General features: G+C 34.3%; 1 protein-coding gene across 2 annotated transcripts in view; it reads right to left on the bottom strand.

Annotated features, from left to right (window-relative positions):
• Positions 1-21,637, bottom strand: part of Prkg2 (protein kinase cGMP-dependent 2) — an 89,202-nt gene that overhangs the window by 53,445 nt on the left and 14,120 nt on the right. For both annotated transcript variants that reach the window (XM_077803447.1, XM_077803448.1), the window contains exons 2-6: positions 16,970-17,136; positions 13,732-13,845; positions 12,225-12,330; positions 8,589-8,652; positions 1,296-1,373 (exon numbers count right to left, since the gene is read on the bottom strand). In XM_077803447.1, coding sequence (XP_077659573.1) covers positions 1,296-1,373; positions 8,589-8,652; positions 12,225-12,330; positions 13,732-13,845; positions 16,970-17,136 — 529 coding nt within the window. The remainder of the gene's footprint in view (positions 1-1,295; positions 1,374-8,588; positions 8,653-12,224; positions 12,331-13,731; positions 13,846-16,969; positions 17,137-21,637) is intronic.

Below are 21,637 nucleotides of genomic sequence, written 5' to 3'. Positions count from 1 at the left end.
CCTAAGTCAGGTGACCACAGATTTGCCAAATCCCATGTACCTACTAAAACTGGATACAAAATGTGGGTTGGACATGGTTCACAGCTTCTGTGGGCATCTCCAAGTGAACCCATGGCCCAGGAAACTGTAAAAACCCTCTAGCACAGCCAAACCAAACTTTAATATTTCATATCTGTGGCTAGAATTATTTTAATTCAACACAGTAATAAATGTTGTTTCATGCTGATTAGAATTTTTGATTGACACTCATATATGTTACAATGAATTAAAAAAATCAAAAATAATGATAGTAAGTACAACATGTTAAATAGCAAGAATTCTTTCATAGCATAGGTCCAAGTAGGGGAGAAGTAGTTAAGATGTGGTTCTCACTGTTGACGAAAAAGACGTTCGAAACTATTTTGTTCATGTTTTTTCTTCACTGGGGGCCCAGTTCAAAGTTCACCCACAAACCAGTTAACAAAAGGCAGTGCCCGATTCTCTCTTTCATGGAAGAGGCAACATACACAAAATATCTGACAGACACAGGGGCTCAAGAGATTTGATTCCTTCAGTATTTCATAAATGCTTTTTGTCTCTGACAAACCTTAAGAGTCAACATAGGAACAACTGACAACATTTTATCTATTCATAGTTAGGTAAAGAAAAAGACCTATTTTATATGTAATATATAAATAAAATTATATAAATATTATAAATCAACAATACAAAATTATAAAATATATAAAGATAAATTTAAATTCACAATTATATAAATAAAAAAGTAAATAAAAATAAAATTTTCATCAGTATCTAAGTCAATTTCAGCTACTGCGTACAAATTTAAGTTCCAAGCTTATTGGTTCTATAGTTTAATGCCTGACCACTGCCACCCCCAGCTGCTGAGCTCATTCCCCTCCACTTGCCACCTGTCACATCTGTTAGAAAAATGTTCTAGCCCTGTTCTTGGACCCTGGAGCTGACTGAGAATCACATACTCATAGCTAGAAATAACCTCAGAAACCATCCAGCTACTGTACACCAGGAATCAAGGTCCAAAGAAAGTCAAGTGACCTGCATAAGGTCACTAAAAGGAGACTATCTCACCTGGAACCCATCACAAGTTTCCTGTGGCACCCACCCTCAAACCCAGCCCTCAGGTAGACCCCAGAAGATTCTTTTGGAGGAAGCTCCGAATGCAGAATGCATTCAATGTAGAGACTATCTTATGCTGCAGTACAGAATATTGCTGCATTTATGGCAAAATGATTAATTTTTTAAAAATTTATTTTAAGTAAGCTTTAATTAATATTTACCTTTCCTTTTGCCAAAATGAAAAAGGTACTCCCTTCCTCGCCCTCTCTAATGATGTAATCGCCTTTGTCGTAGTATTCCTATTGGGATGAGAAAGAAAGAGGATGTGAGGTCCAACAGAAAGGTACAACTGAAGACACAGGGAAACAGGACTCTTTGGGTTTCTGAAATGAGTCTCCACACCTGTTTCTTTAAATTTTGGTCTACCGTATCTGTTTTTCTTACATCGCCATCATAAATGGTACAAGAGGTGACTTTTACTTTACTTTTGCACTTGTATGTTTTATTTCACAGAAAAAATTCACCTGGAATACTGAATTTCAGGTATGGAGACCTCGACACGAAGAGATGCAAAAGCAGGGCAGCGATCTCTATGCACTGGTGCACTTTCACCTACATAATCTAAATACAAACCGCACAGTGATGGGTAACAGTCTGAAAACGAGGTCCAGGATTTAGAAAAGAGCAAACAATCACATAATAAGTTGAAAGTATCACCCTTAATGGGTATTAGGAATATCAACCTCAATTTCTAATTTCCTGGAGAGCAACAACTGCTTGGACGATTGCACATACACACTAAATCGCTCTGTTATACATATTACTTCCAAAGATTCATCATCATAAAAGGTCATAAAGATACTGGAATTTTTTACACATAAATTCTATTTTTAAATGTAGTTCCATCTTCATGAAATCTCAAATGACCACCTACTTCTTTTTATGTATGAATGCTTCCTTTATTTATAGATGATTGTGTGATCGGAGAATTATTGGGTAGGGAAAAGTAATTTATCCACCTGTCAGACCAAAAGAGCAATTCAGTACCCGAGAAAACAAAAGATGGATTAAACTGTCTGCCTCTATATTGCTTTAATTGGATCTTGTCTGGAAATCATACAACTAAAATGTATCTCTTAATTATTTATACAAACAGAAATGGGATTGTTTAATTTTTAAAAAAGATATAATTAACACATAATAGCTCGCTGTCTCTTTTTTCTTTTAGACTTGAAAATAATTTCAAACTAAACAACTTCTGTGTTTGTTTCTGGTCATTTACTCTAAAACTCAACTTACATGTATGGAATAAACATTACTAAATATCTATTATTACTGTTAAATATTATTTATTAATTGTAATATTTATAAATATCAATATTTATTAATACTGTTTAATATTAATAAACATACCTTTTATTTTCATAGCACAATGTACATCTTACAAGACATTTCAACATTTCATAGAAAGAAGCATGATATTTTAGGGTAGAAAAGTATTTTGAAGCCACACAGATCTAGACTCAAATCCTAGTTCTACCCTGAATTTTACTTTCATCAATCCATAAAATTATAATAAGAACATTTACCTTCAAAGATTTAAAAAAGTACGTTAGTTTTCTGCTACTGTGGAAACAAATGACCACAAATTTAGTGGCTTAGAATGATACCCTTTCATTATCTTAGGTTCTGTGGGTCAGAAAGTCCAGCCACAGCATAGTTCAGAAATGACATAAAATCAAAGTGTCTGTAGAGTTGTGTTCCTTTCTGGATGCCGAGGGCGAGGGGAGGAATTGGCTTTCATGCTCATTCTGGTCACTGTCAGAATTCATTTTGGGGATGTGGTCTCCATTTCCTCACTGGCTATCTGTGGAAGCTACCCTTACCTCCTGGACACCTCTGTTGTCCCCCTGCCTGGGGCCCCTACATCTCAGAACCAGCAATGGCAGGTCCAGTTCTTACCCCAGAAATCTTTCAGATTTCCACTTCTGCTTTTAGTCAGAGAAATTCTCTGATTTCTGGGGGCTCATAGAATTATATTCACCCCACCTCGCCCATCCAGGGTAATCTCCTATTTTAAAGCCCCCAACCTTGAGTACATGTGTAAAGTCTCTTTTGCCAGATAATGTGACATACTTACACATTTCAGGGATTGGAGTCTGGATATTGGGGGAACCATTCTGCCTACCATAATAAGCCAATGAAAGACAATGTTTTCTGAGGTACCAAAATAATCTTAAACATGGCAAATGCTTTATTAGTAATTGCCATGTTAAGGAAGAGGAGGATAATGTTTGCTTAGTTAGTATTATCTTCTGGACCTCAGTCTCCTTGTCTGTAAATTAATATTGCACATCTACCATAGGTACATAGTGTAGCTAAAAGATCTGGTGGAACGTTTGGTACAGAACAGGCACCTGGTGACTGTTAATTCCCATAAAGAGAGTGCAAGGTGGTCATCAGAGTCTTCCACAGGAATATATGGTTATCCAGATAAATTATATTCCTGCTGTTAGTTGCAGCCATATAATTAACTTCTATCTAAAAGAATCAAAACAGAGGTGATGTGTACCTTTTTTCCAAAAAGGTCTAAGAACCCTTTCATGTATGTATCTTCCTACTTTCCCCCAGTTTTAATGGTATAGCCCAGAAGGACTTTGTAGTCATGAGCCTGGGTTCCTGAATTACTTTGTGGAGTCAACAGGGCCATCTTCCCTAGACTGTCAAATGAACAGGAGGCAGAATTGTATTTATCCATCTGTCAGACCAAAATTTTTGTATGATTAATGATTAATGATGATGGAAACCATAGTGTGACTATTCCCCCTGCCATTTTCTAAATTTCTTTGCATCAGTTTACTTACTCTAACTCTTCATTCTTCCTCATTTTATATTTATCCCAAATATTCACTGTAGACAAGCTTAAATTTAAAATGGCAATGACTATGACCCTTTTGGATGACCTCATTCCCACAGTCCTGCTGTCTTTATCTAACTAATGTTCAGTTCTCTTTAATAAAACTGCTGGAGTCATGTTTTATATTCTCATTTCTAATAGTCTGCCCTTCAGTCTCTCTTGTCCACATCCCAATCTCAGTCTCCATTGCCCACATGGAGCAGAAGAACATGGAGAATTTTTGAGGTGCTGCTAGGCTTTTCTTCTATTATTATAAAGCTTTTGGTACATATAGAGGTGCAGCTTTAATTCCTGTCAACTAGGTAAGTTTGAAGGTGAAAAGCTTGAAAGGATACCTGAGATAGAGCTTCATTGTTTCTTAAGGGACAAATTTCCTCGTGGTATTTTTCCCAGGGATGATTCTTTGTCACCCCAGACCATGGGAGGAAGATAAATAATACCTCCCAGTGTATTGACAGTAACTTCATAGATCAGAAAAGGCTGTGGAAATAGGTCAGACCAAAAATATACAGTGGTAAGTACTGACTGTGATGCCGGACTGCCCAGTGTTTGCCAACCAGGGAGAGTAGCCAGTCAAGCCAGGGTGGTCACCAAGACCAAAAAAGAGAAACGCAAACAGTGTGGTTATTGTCCTTGTGGTTACACTGCAGAGGGGTCCCTCAGAGGACCAAGAAGCCATAGACCCTGACCTGTAGAGCAAAGTTTTCAAGCATTTTTTATTCTTACCTTCAGTAAGAAATATATTTTACATATACACTCAATACACACATAAGAGCATGAACACATACATTTATATGAAACTAAAGCATGGTTTTCAAAATGATACTTACTACTCTGATTTTTTTAATGGTCCCACTAAATTGATTTCATGACCTAGCAATGATTCGTGACCCACAGTCTGAATAAGATGTTTTAAAAGAAGATGTCAAGAAGCCTGGAGAGTAGGTACTTAGTGTAGGGAAAAAAATCAATTAATTTCAGGATAAAATAATAGGTAGAGATCACAAGAAAACTATACAAATAGCAACAGCTAAAGGTGGAAAGATTTTATTTTTGCTGTACATAAAATGCTTATACTATGATAATCTAGCAAAAGTCTAAATACAGTGCCCATAAAAATACTATATAAAACCAGAAGAAACTCAAAGGTGATGGAAAAAGAAGCATTTTAGACTTCCTTAGAGTATATAGTTTATAGCTAGAAATCTCATTACAATTAAGTATTGACGATTTACAACAAAATGTAGTATACACACACACATGCACACATACACACGCACACACACACGCACACACCCTCGGTGCCTCAGTTCTCTACTTCTCAAATTTATTTAAAAAACTGCTTACAGTTGTTTGAGTATAAGTAGTTTAAACAAACTTGGGTACATAGAGAATTAGTAATTTTTTCCAAATACAATAGTTACAATCTTAGAAATATTAAAGGAGATACACCTAGATCAGCTGGACCCTATCAACCATTCAGCATTAATTTGTCACCCGGTTTGTTATTGCCAAGGAACTACATCCTACAAAATAAAAACCAGCAGAAATTATTTCTATTTGAGCAAGTCAACTACATAGAATTCAGTAATATAAACAATGAAAGAGCCCATAGAGATGTGGTCCACAACCCTCTTGTTTTGTAATGAGAGGACACTATAGCTAGAAATCTCATTACATATGTTCATTACGATTAATGGACAGCTGGTAGTGACAGAGAAAGGTCCACAAACTCTGGTCTCCACACTTTGGACTGGTGAACTTTGTACAACTCCCAGCAGCCCCACCTTTAACTCACTAGTCCATAAACTGGCAAAATCCACAATGATCTCAGCTTTCTCATGACTCAGGATATAATCCTTAAAATGAGGACAACTGTCTGGCTTATCCAACTGTTATTAGGAACTTTAAGAAAGAAAGGCTAAATTTTGAAAAAAAAGATTAAAAATGGAAAATTCCTATATGAAGTGGCGGACTGGGGAAATTTGAATACATGTATTCTAGTCATAAACATATATGTGTTTCTCAAACTTTAGTAAGCATAAGTATCCCAACATTAAAAGTTAAAAATGTGAATTTTGGGGCCTCTATCAAAGTTGCTGATTCAGTAAGTGAAGGATGTTACCCGGGAACCTGCCTTTTAACTTTCAAAGGGCCCCCCAAGTCTGAAGAAGGAAGGATAAGAACATTCCACACTACTCTAAATCCACTCACCCCCTCTCAACTGTGACTTTGTGAAAGATGTCAGAGTGGCGGTGCACAAGGCCACTAGGTCAAATACCAGAGCTCTGTAACAATCAGTGAGGTGACCTCATGATTCATCATGGGGCTTGTAACTCAGCACAGTCAATCCCATGCTTCTGGACTGATCTGTGAGTGGGAAGAGAAACCCCTTCCTCTCCTATATTGTTCTGCATAATGGCAGGGGGAGTAGTCACACTATGGTTTCCAGCATCATTAATTATTAATCTCCATCCAAATCTGTATCATGCTTTATGACTTCACTATCTTAAGCACCTCAGTGAGTGTGTTATTGTTATTCCCACTCATTCCCCCATGAGAACATGCAAAAAGGCTTAATGACAATGTCTGCCTCCAGAACCAAATGATCTGAGTGACTTAAGCTAGAGTCAGAAATGCTATTGGAGCACTGCACAACGGGGGCCATTGGGTCTAGAAACTCAATAGTGTTCAACAGTCTACATCTTAAACATGTCAGGCCAACTGCTTCTTTATGGGAAGTTCTGATACCCACCCCCATGTCCACCCAACACCCTCCCAAACACATACACATGGGGATAAAAACTCCCTTTATCAACTCCTAAACAGCATGACAGATTCTATTTTCTCAAGGATTATGGAACCAGTTTGTGGTACAGCTGGTCCTAGAACTCAGCAGGCGCTCTGTCATAACTTGGGTGCATTAGGAATAGATCATTGTCGGACCATGTGGACGGGTCATTAGTCCAAGCTATGCTGGTAAGGTATGTGCTTTTCTGAGAGCTAAAGAGATTCCATTACTCCCTTGTTCATTGCTTTTGCATCTGAGAATTTTCACACATTACAGAGACACATTTGTTTGCCAGGTAATGAATAAAGAGCCTTTTATAAAACGTGCTGTTTTCTGCAAATGCTTAGATATGGTAAAGCTTTTCTAAGGTGTTTTAAAAGATGAGACTCAAACATGAATTGTGTGCTAATTAATACTGGATTTGAGTCCCCATCTATATGTTCTGTAGCTATTGCCTGTGGCTGTTTTAAATATGTCTAATTTACCATTTAATTTTAATGATACTAAATTTTCATATTTGCTGTCAGCATGGAATTCCCCTCTGGTGAATCTACTCTATTAGTTTTATATTAAAAACAGATTTCCTTGGTTAACAAAAAAATATAGGGTCTCTCTAGCTTAAAAAAATCCTCAGAAATTGGGATGAATTATTAATTTGTAACATCTGTGATTGGTTTATGTTACTTTGGGGAAATCCCAAGAGATGCAGAATAAGCAGTCTTCTTGAAAATGACTTCATATCTGACCCCCATGGGGACACAAGGCCAGGCATTGTGTCATCACGGTCTGTCCCAGATAAACTGCTGGATGGGTTCCATGAATTGTAAATGGAAACATTACTGGTGTCACTTACACTTAAGGATGAAATGGCCCCTACTCCCTTCTCAACAGATATTATTTTACATTGCATATTGTGATTGACAGAGGCATGAATCTGTCAACAATCAGCCTTGTAGGGCTTTTTTATATTCCTCCCACTGAGAACAGCTCTATTAAAGCTTACAGTCTACATGTGACTTCTTTGCCATTCCCTACCTCCTTTAAATTCCATAAAATCCACTTTAGTTTCAATGAAATTGACCCCCAAGAAAGTTAGAGAGGTTATTTGCTTTGAATTTTAATCTCTGAAATCCGAAGAGGTTTTCATAAGATGCATATCATTAGCATCCAAGGTATGTGTCATTGAAGTATTATTCACGAAAAGACGTGAAGAGTCTTGGACTGGAACCAACCATCTGGGTGATGCCTAAAATGAGTTTTGAATACATTCCAAAATGCCGTTTTCCTCCAGACACTAATATAGGTAAAGTGCTTCTTGAGTACAGTTTCTTAAAATGTATTTTCCTGGCCTAGAGTGTTCAAGTATAGAATGTTTCATAGTCTGATTCAGAGGCTTGTCACCAGAAGCACCAACATGCCCTTTCTGTGCTCCATTTCCTAATTATGCCTCACTGACTCCTTTCTACTATGAAAACTCTGTAAGGGATTGTCATGTTAATTGCAGAAAAATCAAATGCCTCTTGAGTAAGGCAGATTAGTTTTATAAAATATACTAAAAAGATTAAAATATGTAAATCAAATTTCACTTTACACATGCAAATCCAATTTCCTTTTATACATTTCAAAAGAATCTAACTCTTCCCCAGCCTCTTATTTCAGCATGAGTTAGCCTAAGTTTTCACAATAGAAAAATGTTTCTGGTCTCTACAGAATAGTGATCTACTGTCTTTTCCTTTTTATTCATTTATAGTGCTAATAACACAACCAGATTCTAAACTCTAATGAAATGTACTTTAAATGTCTTACCACTTCCAAACAGTCAATGATCTTGGTCAGTTTATCTTCTGGTAAATTCTTCAGCAAGGATACACTTCAAAATCAAAAGAAATCTTTCCTTAATAATAAATATCTTTCTGAGTTTAATTATAAATATACAAATATACATTATATAGATTCTAAAGTTTTTATATTTATTTAAAAATTGTAATGCACTCTAGTTTTCCAAGGTAAACCTTTAAATAACAGAAAACACATAAATAACAGAATTTTATACACATTAGAAATTATATAATATGATATGTATAATTTCATAAGTAAATAAATAAAAATAGTAATATCAAGGGGAAAAATCACATTCTAACAGAGGAAAAATCACTTGACTGTCGTTGTTGGTTTTCAAAGTGAATAGCATCTATAAATGTGTTCCTCTCCATATCTCAGTATCTTTTCTATTAGTTTGGGTAAGGAGTTCTCCTTCCAGTGGAGGATCAGATTTTCATCCAAAACCTTGTGATTAAATAAAGACTGAATTCAGGGGAATATGGGAATTAACATTGAAATGACCTTTGATTATTAGTCATACTGTGTTGTCCTTTCAAAAATCAATGGTAGCCAGAGGCATGTAATAGGAACATTGTTACAGATAACAATATAGAGAGAAGTAGAATGCTGAAAACTATTATTTTAAAATATCAGAAATTTCAGTATGATTAATCGATCAACATGATTCAATTGTTCTCTTAAATTTCACTTTTATTTTACCCATTTTAATTCAGGACTGTTAATATAATTCCTATAAGAAAAATAAATTATTCTTACCATCTAAAATGTGACACCCCTACAGGAAAAAAATAATGCCACTCCAAAAAATGCACAATTGGATCTGAGTTTGTAAAGGCAGAGAGCTCTAGACTGACTTTTTGCACACATGCACCAGGAAGCACAGGCCAAGACACAAGTATAAGAAGGTTTGCACCTGAATCCTTTGTAATTGCAAAACACTGAAGAAACCGCAGTGGAGAAGAGACATTTACACAGTGTTAGAGCCAAGTAATAAAACTCTACAATAGGAGAAATGAATCTTAGTGAAAACTTGAGTTGCAACAATAATACCCTTTTCATAAAGTTCAAGCCATAGGCAAAACTATTAAAAAACAAAACAAAAACAAAGATACGATCACTAAACTTTCAAATGCAGATTACTTTCAAGGAGAGGGGATTCAGGAGGAAATGACATAAAGAGGCACATGAGAAATTCAAGGATGCTGCTAATTTTCTTTTCCTTATATTGGGCAATAGTTTCCTGGACATTTATTCTGCTATAATTTCTAAAATTTTAATGGATATATAAAAACATAAAAATTTTACAAATTTATGGGTACTCTGTGATATTTCTGTACATGTATATACATTTTACAATGTTTAAGTTGGGGAAAATATTTATCTTCTCATTTATTATTTATTTATGGTTAAAAACATTCAAAATCCCTTCTTCTAGCTTTCTGAAATACTTATTACATTCTCATTATGTATAGTCAGCCTACTGTGCAACAGCACATCATAACTTCTTGCTTCTATCTACCTATACCTTAGTACCCACTGATCCGCCTCTCCCTATCCCTCCCTTCTCCTACCCTCTCTAGTCTCCAGAAACCACCATTCTACTCTCAACTTTATGAGATGAACTCTTAAGTCCACACATGAGTGAGATCATGTAGTTCTTGTTTTTCTATTTCACTTAACATAATGATCCTCATTTCCAGCCATGTTGTCACAAATGACAGAATTTCATCTTTTTTCATGGCTACATGGCACATGTGTACCACATTTTTTTAATGTGTACATTGGTTGGTGTACACTTAGGTGCTTCAGTGAACATGGGAATGCAGATGTCTCTTTGACAAAGTTATTTCATTTCCTATGACTATATACCCAGTCATCAGATGGCTAGTGTCATAATATTTTGTAATTTACATAAGGACCACATATCTTACATATCACAGACTTTATAATAAAAATGGAAATGAAAAAAGAAAGAGCTCACTGTACATTATGAAACAAAGAAAAATATATTTTGCTAGTTTGTCTCCCTATTGATGAAATGATAAAAGGATAAACAAAACTTGTCTTTGATTAACACATACTTAGTATGAAAGTTTAACTTCTGGTCCAAACTGGGATCTATAACATTAGTAAGTCTGTCACCTTAGGGGCATGGTGAGGAAATGGATATGAGGGGAAATATTAGTATGTCTATGAGGCAGGCATCAGGTTTATCTTATTTACCATCTGAGTTTACAATATTTTCTACCTGGAAATAAATTGAAAGAATGAATGAAGTATCAAAAGGAAGGAAAGAAAGAAGGAATGTATCTTAGTACATTATCTAAGCTCCTTCCACTAGGAACATACTGGACTTGGGGGAGAATTAACTGCTCTGCATGTAGTGGTTTAGGTTTTATCTCAGATGTTTAAACATAACCTTTGGGCACTAGTTATTTATGTATCCTTTATTGGCTCTTGCATAAGTGCAGCTTATTAGCTTTAAATGCTGACCTGTGTCACTCCGTTGTTGGACTGGAGATCACCTATATTCACGGAGATCCCACAAAATGATGACTAAGCACTGGCTGGCTATCAGATAAGGCACCTGCTTGTCATTATTGCCCCTCTGCCAGGAGCCATTACTTCCCTTGAAAGGGTCAATCACTACAATTCTATATGAGAACTGATACTTGCAATGTCCTACTGATTAACAATGTGTTCCTTCAGGATTTATTGAGCTCTCAATATATGCTAGGCACTATACAGCCCCCAAATCACTGACTTCAAAGGCATATAATGCAAGATGAAATCACTATGCTGTACTTCAGAAGAACTTAGAATTTATTTTTGGAAACTATGCAATGCATTATTAACACTTATAAGTAACATTTCATTACAGAATGTACTACAGATTCAGAGACTATCAAAACTCTCACAAATGATACAAAAGTAGTTTAAGAAACTTAGATTTTCAAAAACTTTATCTAATTTGGAACTGGCTTTTTAAATTACATAAATATTTGTTTTTCTGTAAATTCATGCATTCAAGTAAGTCATTGAGGTACAGAATATTTCACAAAATGATTTATGTTTCAAGGATTCATGTCATCACGACAAGTACAGTAATGTTTTTGGCAAGTTAATTACCTACAAATAATTTAATAATTTGGAAGACAGTGTGGCTATGTGAATAAAAAAAAGAATGTCTAATTTAAAGCAAGGATAGTAAATTAAATTAATTTTAATATTATTCTAAGCAAAGCAATATTAGAAGGGATATCTTTTTGCTAGCCTCTTTCAAATTTCATATATCTTTCAAAGTCTAGTGAACACTCTGTTGAATATTTTAGGATTTTTTTGTACATTTTTCTATAGTATACACTATGGTTCCATGAATACAAGGGAAAAATTAGCAAGAGAAATAAATCAATACACAAAGCTAATGGGAATTAAATGTAATACTTTTTACTGATACTAGCATTTATTGCAAGGAAATACTTTTGCTCCTTGGTTTAATAATGTGGAAAATGGGAGAAACTATATTAAAATAAATATTCTGATAAAACAGTCATATCCACACTATGGTTACATCACTGGCTCCCAATGTATTATTCTTACCTTCTGAGGAAGTTTCTGTACTGTTCATCTCTAGCTTGAGCTGTCCTCCTCATTATATTCTGGAAAACCTCTCGATCTAATGCCCATGTTTTAACATTGGTAATGGCTTTAGAAAAATGGAGAAAATAACAAAACATTATTTAGCATCACATCAAGAAAACTTTCCAGAATGTTAATAGGGTGAATTTGCATTTCTTGGAAAATGCATTATTTAAACATGCAAATGGAAGGAAGAATCAAAATAAATACTAATTTTATAAATAATTTTGGCTCTGAAGTGTACCATGATTTGGAATTGGAAGATTTGCTTTCTAATTATCTTTCGGTTAGGATGATATTCAAATGAGTTTGCAATTTCCAGTTATACACTCCCTCATCAGGACACATGTTAGAGAAGGCCAGTCAACCTGTGGCCAACCTAGAGATTGAAAAATTCACAAGCAGGTAAATTGTAGTTAAGGATTTCTGTGTGTATGTGTATGTTTCTTGTGTGTCTTTTTATGTTGTTTAGATCTCGTTGCCACAAAAAGCCTATATATTTCAAGGATCTCTGTAGTTATTCACATAAAATGCTTATGAATAATTTTTAAAGAAGTTACAAAAGACAGTTTTTACAAAAAAACAGTTTTAATAGGAAAGATATTAAAGGCAGGCATAAGATCCCAAAAAGAAGTAGAGTAGAAGTAACAGCTTTAAAAATAATTTAAATGAAATTACAATTGTAGGATTAAAAAAAATAGAGTAATGAGAACCTACAAAATAGATCAGGAACTAAAGATCCACTTTATCAAACTTTACAGTGAATTATAATTATCATGATATTCTTCCTAAAAATACAGATTCCTGAGCCTCGTGACCAGAAATTCTTCTTCATATTTGGAGTGGAGCCCCAGAGTCTGCATTTTCATTAAATATCTCAGCATGTTAATATATGTAACCCAGTCTCAAACACTGAGATACACCACATCTAAATAATTTTGAAGAAAATCCAAGATTGCATGAATAAAATCAGTAAAAATAAAATCAGTAGAACTACTTAAACAAATCCTAAAAGTAATTCATGCAAACTCTCATTTCTTTAATTCACATCCTTTGTGATACTTACATTTTTTTTCATTTGATTAATTTTTTCATTTAATTAATTTGGTTTGATTAATTTTTCTGATCAGAACCTTATGGAAACTAAAGAACAAACATTCTGAATGGGCTAGTGATAGATGTCTACGTAGTAAAAGGTGAAATGGCAATTTTTAAAATGTTGGAATCATTTAGTTTAAAGCCATTTTTAAATTGTATACACAGGTACCTGAGAGAAAAGTTCTTTTAACTTGAATTGTTTAGAGAAATGCTTCCATATAAATCCTATCATAGGCATAGCATTTCTATGAATAAGAGCATATAGGGAAAACTAAAAGACAAAGGTTGGACCAAGATGCAAACCTGACTTAACAAGATAATCTTCTAGCACCACGCAAGAATTCAAAGACATCATTTCATCTCCTGTTACCTTTCACAGAGGCAGTCCTGGTACAGTTGTATAAAATGGCTAGTTCCCCAAATGTGGTCCACAGAGGGATGGATGACAGCAATTTCTCTCCTTGGAACACCTCGAGTCGACCCTCTATCAAGTAGAATTTAAGACAGATACAAATAATAAAAATCAATCTGTATTTTGTAAATGAAACAACAACCAAATATATGAAAATCGCCCAGGTGAGATATCTTATTATTCTCATTGTAATACAGTGGTTAAAAATACAGCTGAAACCAGCACTGCCACTCACCTTGAAAAAGGTACCCTTTCTGTCTGAAATTCCTTATCAATAATGGGGGTATTAATAATATTTCCCATTATTAACAATGGGGAAATATTCATGCTATATTCTACAAAGGGGGATTTTTAATTATCAAATTAAGTTACTAGGCCAGATAATAATTTCACATATTTGTCATGAGAATAAGTTAATATCAAGAAGGAACATAGAATGATGGGTAGCACATAAGAAATGCTACATCAGCCATTACTAATATTGATTGCTATCACTCTAACAAAACTCCTTCCCTGAAGTGGTGAATGACGAGTGTTTTCTTTAAAGTTTATTCTACCTTACGCAAATTGTAGTACATGAAATAATTGATCTCTTATTAGGAATCCAACCATCATGGTGTTGAAAACACAGAACAGCTGTTCACAGTGACAGAAGGACGATGTGTCATACCTGACAAGCACTTGTCTTGCAGTCAGACTGCCTGGCTCTGAGTCCTGGCTCTACTAACTACTGGCTGTGTGTCCTTGGACAAGTTGCTTCATGGTCCTCCCTGTTATCTAACCTTTCCTGCATTTAAATGTAATAACTATTAATCACGGAAGCAAGTCACTAGCAAGAGTGTTTGGCACAGCACGTGTCTGTACTTAGGCAAAGATGAAAGGAAGGGAGAGGCAAAACTAAGATATTCACAATTCTTTTACTCTGGCAGCTCTCATCTCCTTCCTCTTCACATGAAATCTTATCTAACCAAACTCATAAGCCAAAAATACCCAAATTCTTAAAGGGTAATGTCCCTTCCCTTAAAGTATTAGTTTCTTTCTCCTAAGTTACCACTGTGTAGATCTGGGTCATCTCCTGTCCATCCTTTCATTCAACAAATCTGATCTGAGTACCTTCATTGTTCCAGGAACTGTTTCAGATGCCACAGCAACAAAGTGGACAAAAGAGACAGAGATTCTTATTCTGATAAAACTTATAATTCATAAGAAAAACAAAAAGCAATCTCTGTTTTGGTTCAAAATCCCACAGATTAGACATGCAATGTAATAATTTCCCATTACAGCTAATTCTATTCTATCAAAGCCACTTAGTGGTACTGTCCAGTTGATATTACAGATATTAGTGCATTTTAAGGCTTTTCCCTAATTGGTTATGGTTCATGGGACCTGAGTAATGCTGAAGAATTAAACAGAATACCGAATTTCTAAGTTAATATGCTTGTACTATTTGCTATTCATGCTATATTCTACAAAGGAGGATTTTTAATTATCAAATTAATTTACTCAACCAGATAATTAAACCAGGCAAATCATTCTTTAGATGACAGCATAATTAATTCAAATAAAAAACCATCCAATTTCCATTTCCATGTGTACTATATCTCTGATCTCAATAGCAACATAGATGCTGACGTCTGTTCAACCTCTTCCCTCCCCAAGTTTTTCATCAGAGTTAACTGGCAAGGAACAAGATGGGCTGATATGAGTTTCTCATGCTCTCCTAGCAAGTTCCACAAATATTTGTTACTTAATGACCTATCTTCTCTTCCCAGAATTTTCTAGTGTGGCTAAAACAGATGTAAAATGCCCAAGAGAAAAGTTGCATGAGAGAAAAACTGCTCCAGATCACCTATCCTATAAAGCTGAAGGCTGTTTTAGATATACTGGGTTAAATAAATTATTCAAATTTAAAAATTATGGGCTGGGGTTGTGGCTCAGCGGTGGAGCGCTCGCCTAGCATGTGCAAGACCCTGGGTTCGATCCTCAGCACCACATATAAATAAAATAAAGGTATTGTGTCCAACTACAACTTAGAAAGTAAGTAAATATTTTTAAAAATTAAAAAATTTAAAAAATAAACACTAACTAAATTAAGGCTATAATGCACTAGTTGAATAGAATTATTACTTGGGAATGACCATATGACTTTAAAGCTGCCTATAAAAATATATGGCAAATAATACACAAATAACTATAAAAGTAGCATGTTTAAAGAATCAAAGTATATGAAAATGATCTTTTGTACATTATAAATAGACTATTAGATTGTTTAGAAAGGCACCTTGTATCCCACACCTAAGGCCCCAAGGAAATACAAATAAAGGCAACTGCTTAGCTTATCAAGAACTTCCAACATAAAATAGATCACAGCATATCTCAATTTACCACACCATCTGGGTAAACCAATTTAACTTTCTTTCCTAGGCTTGGGGCAATTCAGAATTTAACAAGGCATCCAATAACCATAATCCCTGCTCAGATAATTTCTCGCTTCTATATCTAAAATTTTTTTGAGTAGTCCTTATATAACTTTCTAGCATGTATGCATGTTCAAGTGATCATAGATAAAGGAAGCCATTTAATTAGTTCTAAAAACACCAGTTGTTACTGTAAGGCACTCTACAGATTTGTCTGTTGGTTAAATGTACCTAAATTATCCTTTGAAATCATTGGTATATAGCCAAAATCATTTCCAAAACCACGATATTTTTTCCTGGTATAATTATCTAAAACTAAACATAAGCAGCTGTATTTTGAATGGAAGCACTTTTTTTTTGCAGGTGGCACTGTAATTAAAAATATGTTTCATAAGTTAGATTGCCTAAATTTGCATTTTGCCTTCACCACTTATGAGCTGTGTGGCCTTGGATAACTTACTTAACCTCCTGGGACATATTCTCTGTTAGTAACATAAAGATAACAGCACTTGCATTATAGGGTTGGTAAGAAAATGAAACACGACCTCCCAACTGAGTGTTGAATAGAATATCAGATATATAGAAAGAATTCAGTAAATATTAACTATTGCCATCACAATGATTAGATTAACAATGTTGCATTTCATGAACTCTATTAGATTTCTACAAATAGAGAAACTGGTTTTGTACTTTTATAAATGTTTGCAAAAAAAAAATCACAAGACAATAAGCAAAACATTTGTTATAGGATAACTGAAAAAAAAATCTGCAAAACCCACCTGCCAGCACAAATATATGGTTTCCTGGTTCTCCTTGCTTAATAATGTAACTGCCTTGCTGGTAGTTTCTCCCATACATGCATTCCACCATGTCTTTGATCTGCTGAGGATCCAGTCTCTTCAGGAACTGGTTTTTATTAAGGGCATCTGTAATGAGCTTCTTCTCACTGGTGTAATGGGAAAGAATTGTTAGTTGCAATTAATTATTTTTTTGATTAATTAAAACCAAGCTTTACTATCTAGATTTAATTCATTCAGATTCTCAATATCACTACCAATATACTTAAAACTTTTCCTGCAAGAACACAAATAATTTTAGCCCCACCAAATATCTCATCCTTACGATTCCTAATACCTTACATGTAAAACTCTTCAAAATTATTTCCCATATTTTTTCTGGTAGTTATTATTACACGAATTTTAATATTATTCTTAGTTCTATCACCACACATGTAGCATCTCTCAATAACCCTACCAAAAGGCACACAATTTTCAGATGAAAATTGAGTCTGGTGAATATGAAGAAGTTGTGTTAAGGGACTACAATACAGTATTCATTCTTTGTTATATGCATACGGCTTTATTTATATCTTATTTAATCCTCACAAATATCCTATGAGGTAAATGCTATTTCTGTTTTATAGAGAAGTGAACTAAGAGGTAAAAATCAACTTATTCCTTGGATGTTTTAAATCTAAATCTGTGATGAAGTCTATGCTGTTTCTATTCCACCCACTGCCTCTTCTCAGGAGGAGAATTGGCTCCTGTGAGGCTCTTTAGATTTTATCAGACATAGAGGGTAATGGTGAAAATCTTTACCTCCTTAGATTCCACCCTAAGTATGTCTAGACTGAACCTATATTTGCAATGTCACACCCTAGTCATTGCCCAAATTCAAGTCTTGCTTGGTCATTCTAGAACACTCTGCTTTCTATTGAGGGGAAAAGGTAGCTTAAAATAGCAATTATCATCAGTTTGAAATCTTTTAACCCACATACATACTTTATTTGTAGATATCACATAATTATTGAACTAGAAGGAAAAATGCTTTAGAAACTTTCAGAATCTTTGCACAATGTACTTACTATCTAATTTTCTAAATAGCTTTTTTTTTAAAAAAAAAAATTTCATCCAAATGCTTTGAACACTAGATTTACTGTTTGAAAACTTGTGATCTTTTTCTGAGTTCTTCAACATAAGGTAAGACTTCATGGCATTAGTCACTGTCTTCAGATCCCACCAGCGACCATTTGGTTACATGCAGGAAACAGAAAGAGGTCTCATATGTAGACTGTCCTTCTTCCCCACAGTGACCCAATCATCCTCAGAGCCATCCAAGCTCATTGAAGATCTTGAGAACTTCCTTTCCATGTAAAAAACCAACAAATGTTGTTGATTTCCTGAACAAAGTATCACCAGTCTCCATTTCATTTTTTATCTTCAAAGATGACCCCATAGTCCAAAACCAAATCCCAGGTCTAGAGAAATGTAACACCTTTATCTGGGTTTTCAGTGTCTATCCTCTTTTCCTTACAGTTCCTCTTGTACTATATTATCAGATGGATCTTCCTAGAAAAAAAATGGCCAACAAATTTCATTCTCATTTCACCCTAGTCCCATTTTTCTTTTATCCACTAAAGCAACAGTTCACTCAATTAAAAGATACTGGGTGAAAACTTTTGCTAGATCATCTTCTTGGTGCAAGTGGTAGAATTTTGATCAATATCAAAAAATAAAAAGCTCATGCTTCTGTGGCCTTTTCATGATAGTATATGATATTCCAGTCACATATTTCCTTGATGCCCACACATTCCAATTTCCCAAAGTATGTTCCAAGAAACACTGCTTTATTATATGGGAAAGTGTGCTGAGTTTAAGCAGTTTTAGAAACAAGCACGCTTAAAAAAAATCAAGTAAGTCTAGCAGTAAAGAAATATGCTTAAAACAACATTTCCCAAACCTTGGTGTCTTTTTTAACTTCTTCATTTTGTTTAACTTCTGTTAACATTCCATGGAGGTACCATGAAATACCATTTCTTCCAGAGAAGAAAATATACATATCCCATGATCTAGTATTCACCATTTCCCATACCATTCCTCCACTCTACCCATCTAGTACCAATAGTGCCCAAAACAAATGCTTTCTATAGGAGGCTGGTATCCTGTCTTCTAAGACTGCCAACTTTACCTTAAGGCTTGGAGCATGTCTTCTCTTCTAATTTGATTTGATTTCTTCTCCCCTTAAACAAAACAAAAGCTGGCATTCAAGCCACATGATGAAGGAGGGGTCCTGATCAACACCTAAGATTTCAGGTGAGACAATGAAGGGCTACAACTTAGGGGTAAGGACTAGCCAAACCGGACTCATCAAAACAGTCTAGCACCAAACTGTAAACCAAGTACCGAAAACCAAAACCCTATTTTGTTTACAATAATTTTCCCCAGGCCCATTGCCTGCCAGAAGCAAAGGTAAATCTTCTCTGCAAGAAGCTCACAAAAATCTCAAATTTCCTCTATAGTTCTTCCCTGAGGAATATCTGACATGACATCAGAAATTACCAAGCAGACCAAAAGATCCAATGTCTAAAGACCAGGAGGAAAAACAATAGGTAGAATTAGATCCAGAGTAGATAACATATTGAACTTATTAGGAACAGACTTCAATATAACTATAACCAGTATGTTTAAGAAAATCAAGGACAAAATGAAGAATGTGAACAGGAAACATGAGTTTTTTTAAAAGATCAAGTGGAAATTCTAAAACTAAAAAAAAAATAGTATCTAGTGCTGAGAACTCAATAAATGGCTTTAAAATCTAATAAAATAAAGGTAGAAAGAGTTAGAAACTAAATATGTACAGGCACAATAATATAACTATAAGGCAAACTGGAGAGAATACAAAATGGAAATAAAGCAACCTCCCTCCCCCCCAAAAAAGTAAGAGACATAGGAGGCACGACAGAGTAATTAAATGTGTATAATCTGGGCCCCTGACACTAAGGAAATAATTGGGATAAAACAACATAGTAGGGGATCATATTCAAGAATTTCCTTAAATCAGTGAAAAGACAAACCACAGACAAGATGTACTATAAACTCCAAACAAAATAAATACAATTAAACCATATCTAGGCCCACCATATTGCTGAAAACAAAACACAAAAAGAAAACTCAAAAAAGCAACAAGAAATGAAGAGACACATTGCCTTCAAATGACCACCAATAAATCTACCTTAAGAAATAACAGAAGCTAGAACACAACAGAATATCTTCAAAGTGTTTCATAGAGTCTATTTCAAAATCTTTACCAAGTGAAAAAAGCCTTCAGAAATGAAAGCAAAATGTAGACATTTTAAAAAATGTTTTTGCATTGACAATAGATTTGTAAGAGTGGAGAGCACCAGATAGAAGGAATATGATCCCAGATGAAAACTGGCAAAAGAAAAAGCGGTGGAAAAAGGAAGTATGTGGGTAACTAAAGGCAGCCTGTCTTTATGGAAGAGCAATTACAATAAGTTGTGGAGTCTAAAATGTATGATAAATAAATGAATGAAAATAGCAAAAACTGCAGGAGAGGGAGACAATAAGTGGAGTTAACATAACAGAAGGTCCAGGAATTGATAAAGGTACTAATCTATATGAGAACTTTAATAGAGTAATGATGCAAATAATTTAAAGTAATAATGTAATATTAGTCAAAGAATGCTTAACTATAAAGCCAAAAAATAGATACAATAGAAAAATATATGCTTAACCCAAGAAAATGGCAACAAAGTAGAGGAAAAGAAATGGAAGAAGTGTGACAAATAAATAATAAAGAGTAAGATAATAGATTTAAACAATTATTTTATATTTGTGTTAAATATGAGCTGACTAAATTGAATAAGATTGTCCAACTGACAAAATAAAACAAAAAATACACACCAAATGAATATTAATTAAAAGAGAAGTGCTTTAAAGATACTAGTATAGAAAACTTGAAAGTAAGAAATGGAAAAAGATATATTAAGCACTGACTAAAGAGAATTTTTTTTTTTTGCTACAGGAAGGTAGACCTTAATGAAAAATTAAACTTCTAGAAATAGTAATATTTCATATTGATAGCACCAGGAATATGCAAATATTCTATCTATATACCTAGTTAGCTATATAAAGCAAAGTTGACAAAAGTAAAAGAACTTGATTAATCTTCCACAATAATTTTGGGAAATTTTAATATCTCCACGTAACTAGAAATAAGCAGACATTGGAAACTAGATGACCTAAATAACTGATTATCAAATTTTACTTAATTTCCTGATCCAATTGATATTTTTTAAGTCTATATTTAATATATTTGAAATATGTACTCTTTTCAAGTGTATATACACCTCCATGAAAATTGACCATACTGTGATCCATAAAGAACCATAAAGTTTCAATGAATTTCTTAAGATCAAAATAATGTGGAATATATTCTTTGAATATAGTAGAATGAGTTAGAAAAAATAACAAAAAATATAAAATTCTCAATTTTTTATGATTGAACAATACATTTCTAAAGACCCCACTGATCAAAATTAAATCACCAGGTAAATCAAATAATGTTTTGAAATAAAGAGTAGTAAACTATAATATATCAAAACATATAAAATGTAATTAAAATGATGCTTAGAAATTTTTAGTATT

This window comes from Urocitellus parryii, chromosome 10 (assembly GCF_045843805.1).
Source record: "Urocitellus parryii isolate mUroPar1 chromosome 10, mUroPar1.hap1, whole genome shotgun sequence".
NCBI classification, from domain to species: Eukaryota; Metazoa; Chordata; class Mammalia; order Rodentia; family Sciuridae; genus Urocitellus; species Urocitellus parryii.
Note: the sequence above shows the minus strand (reverse complement) of the source record. Positions and strands in the feature narration are given on the sequence as shown.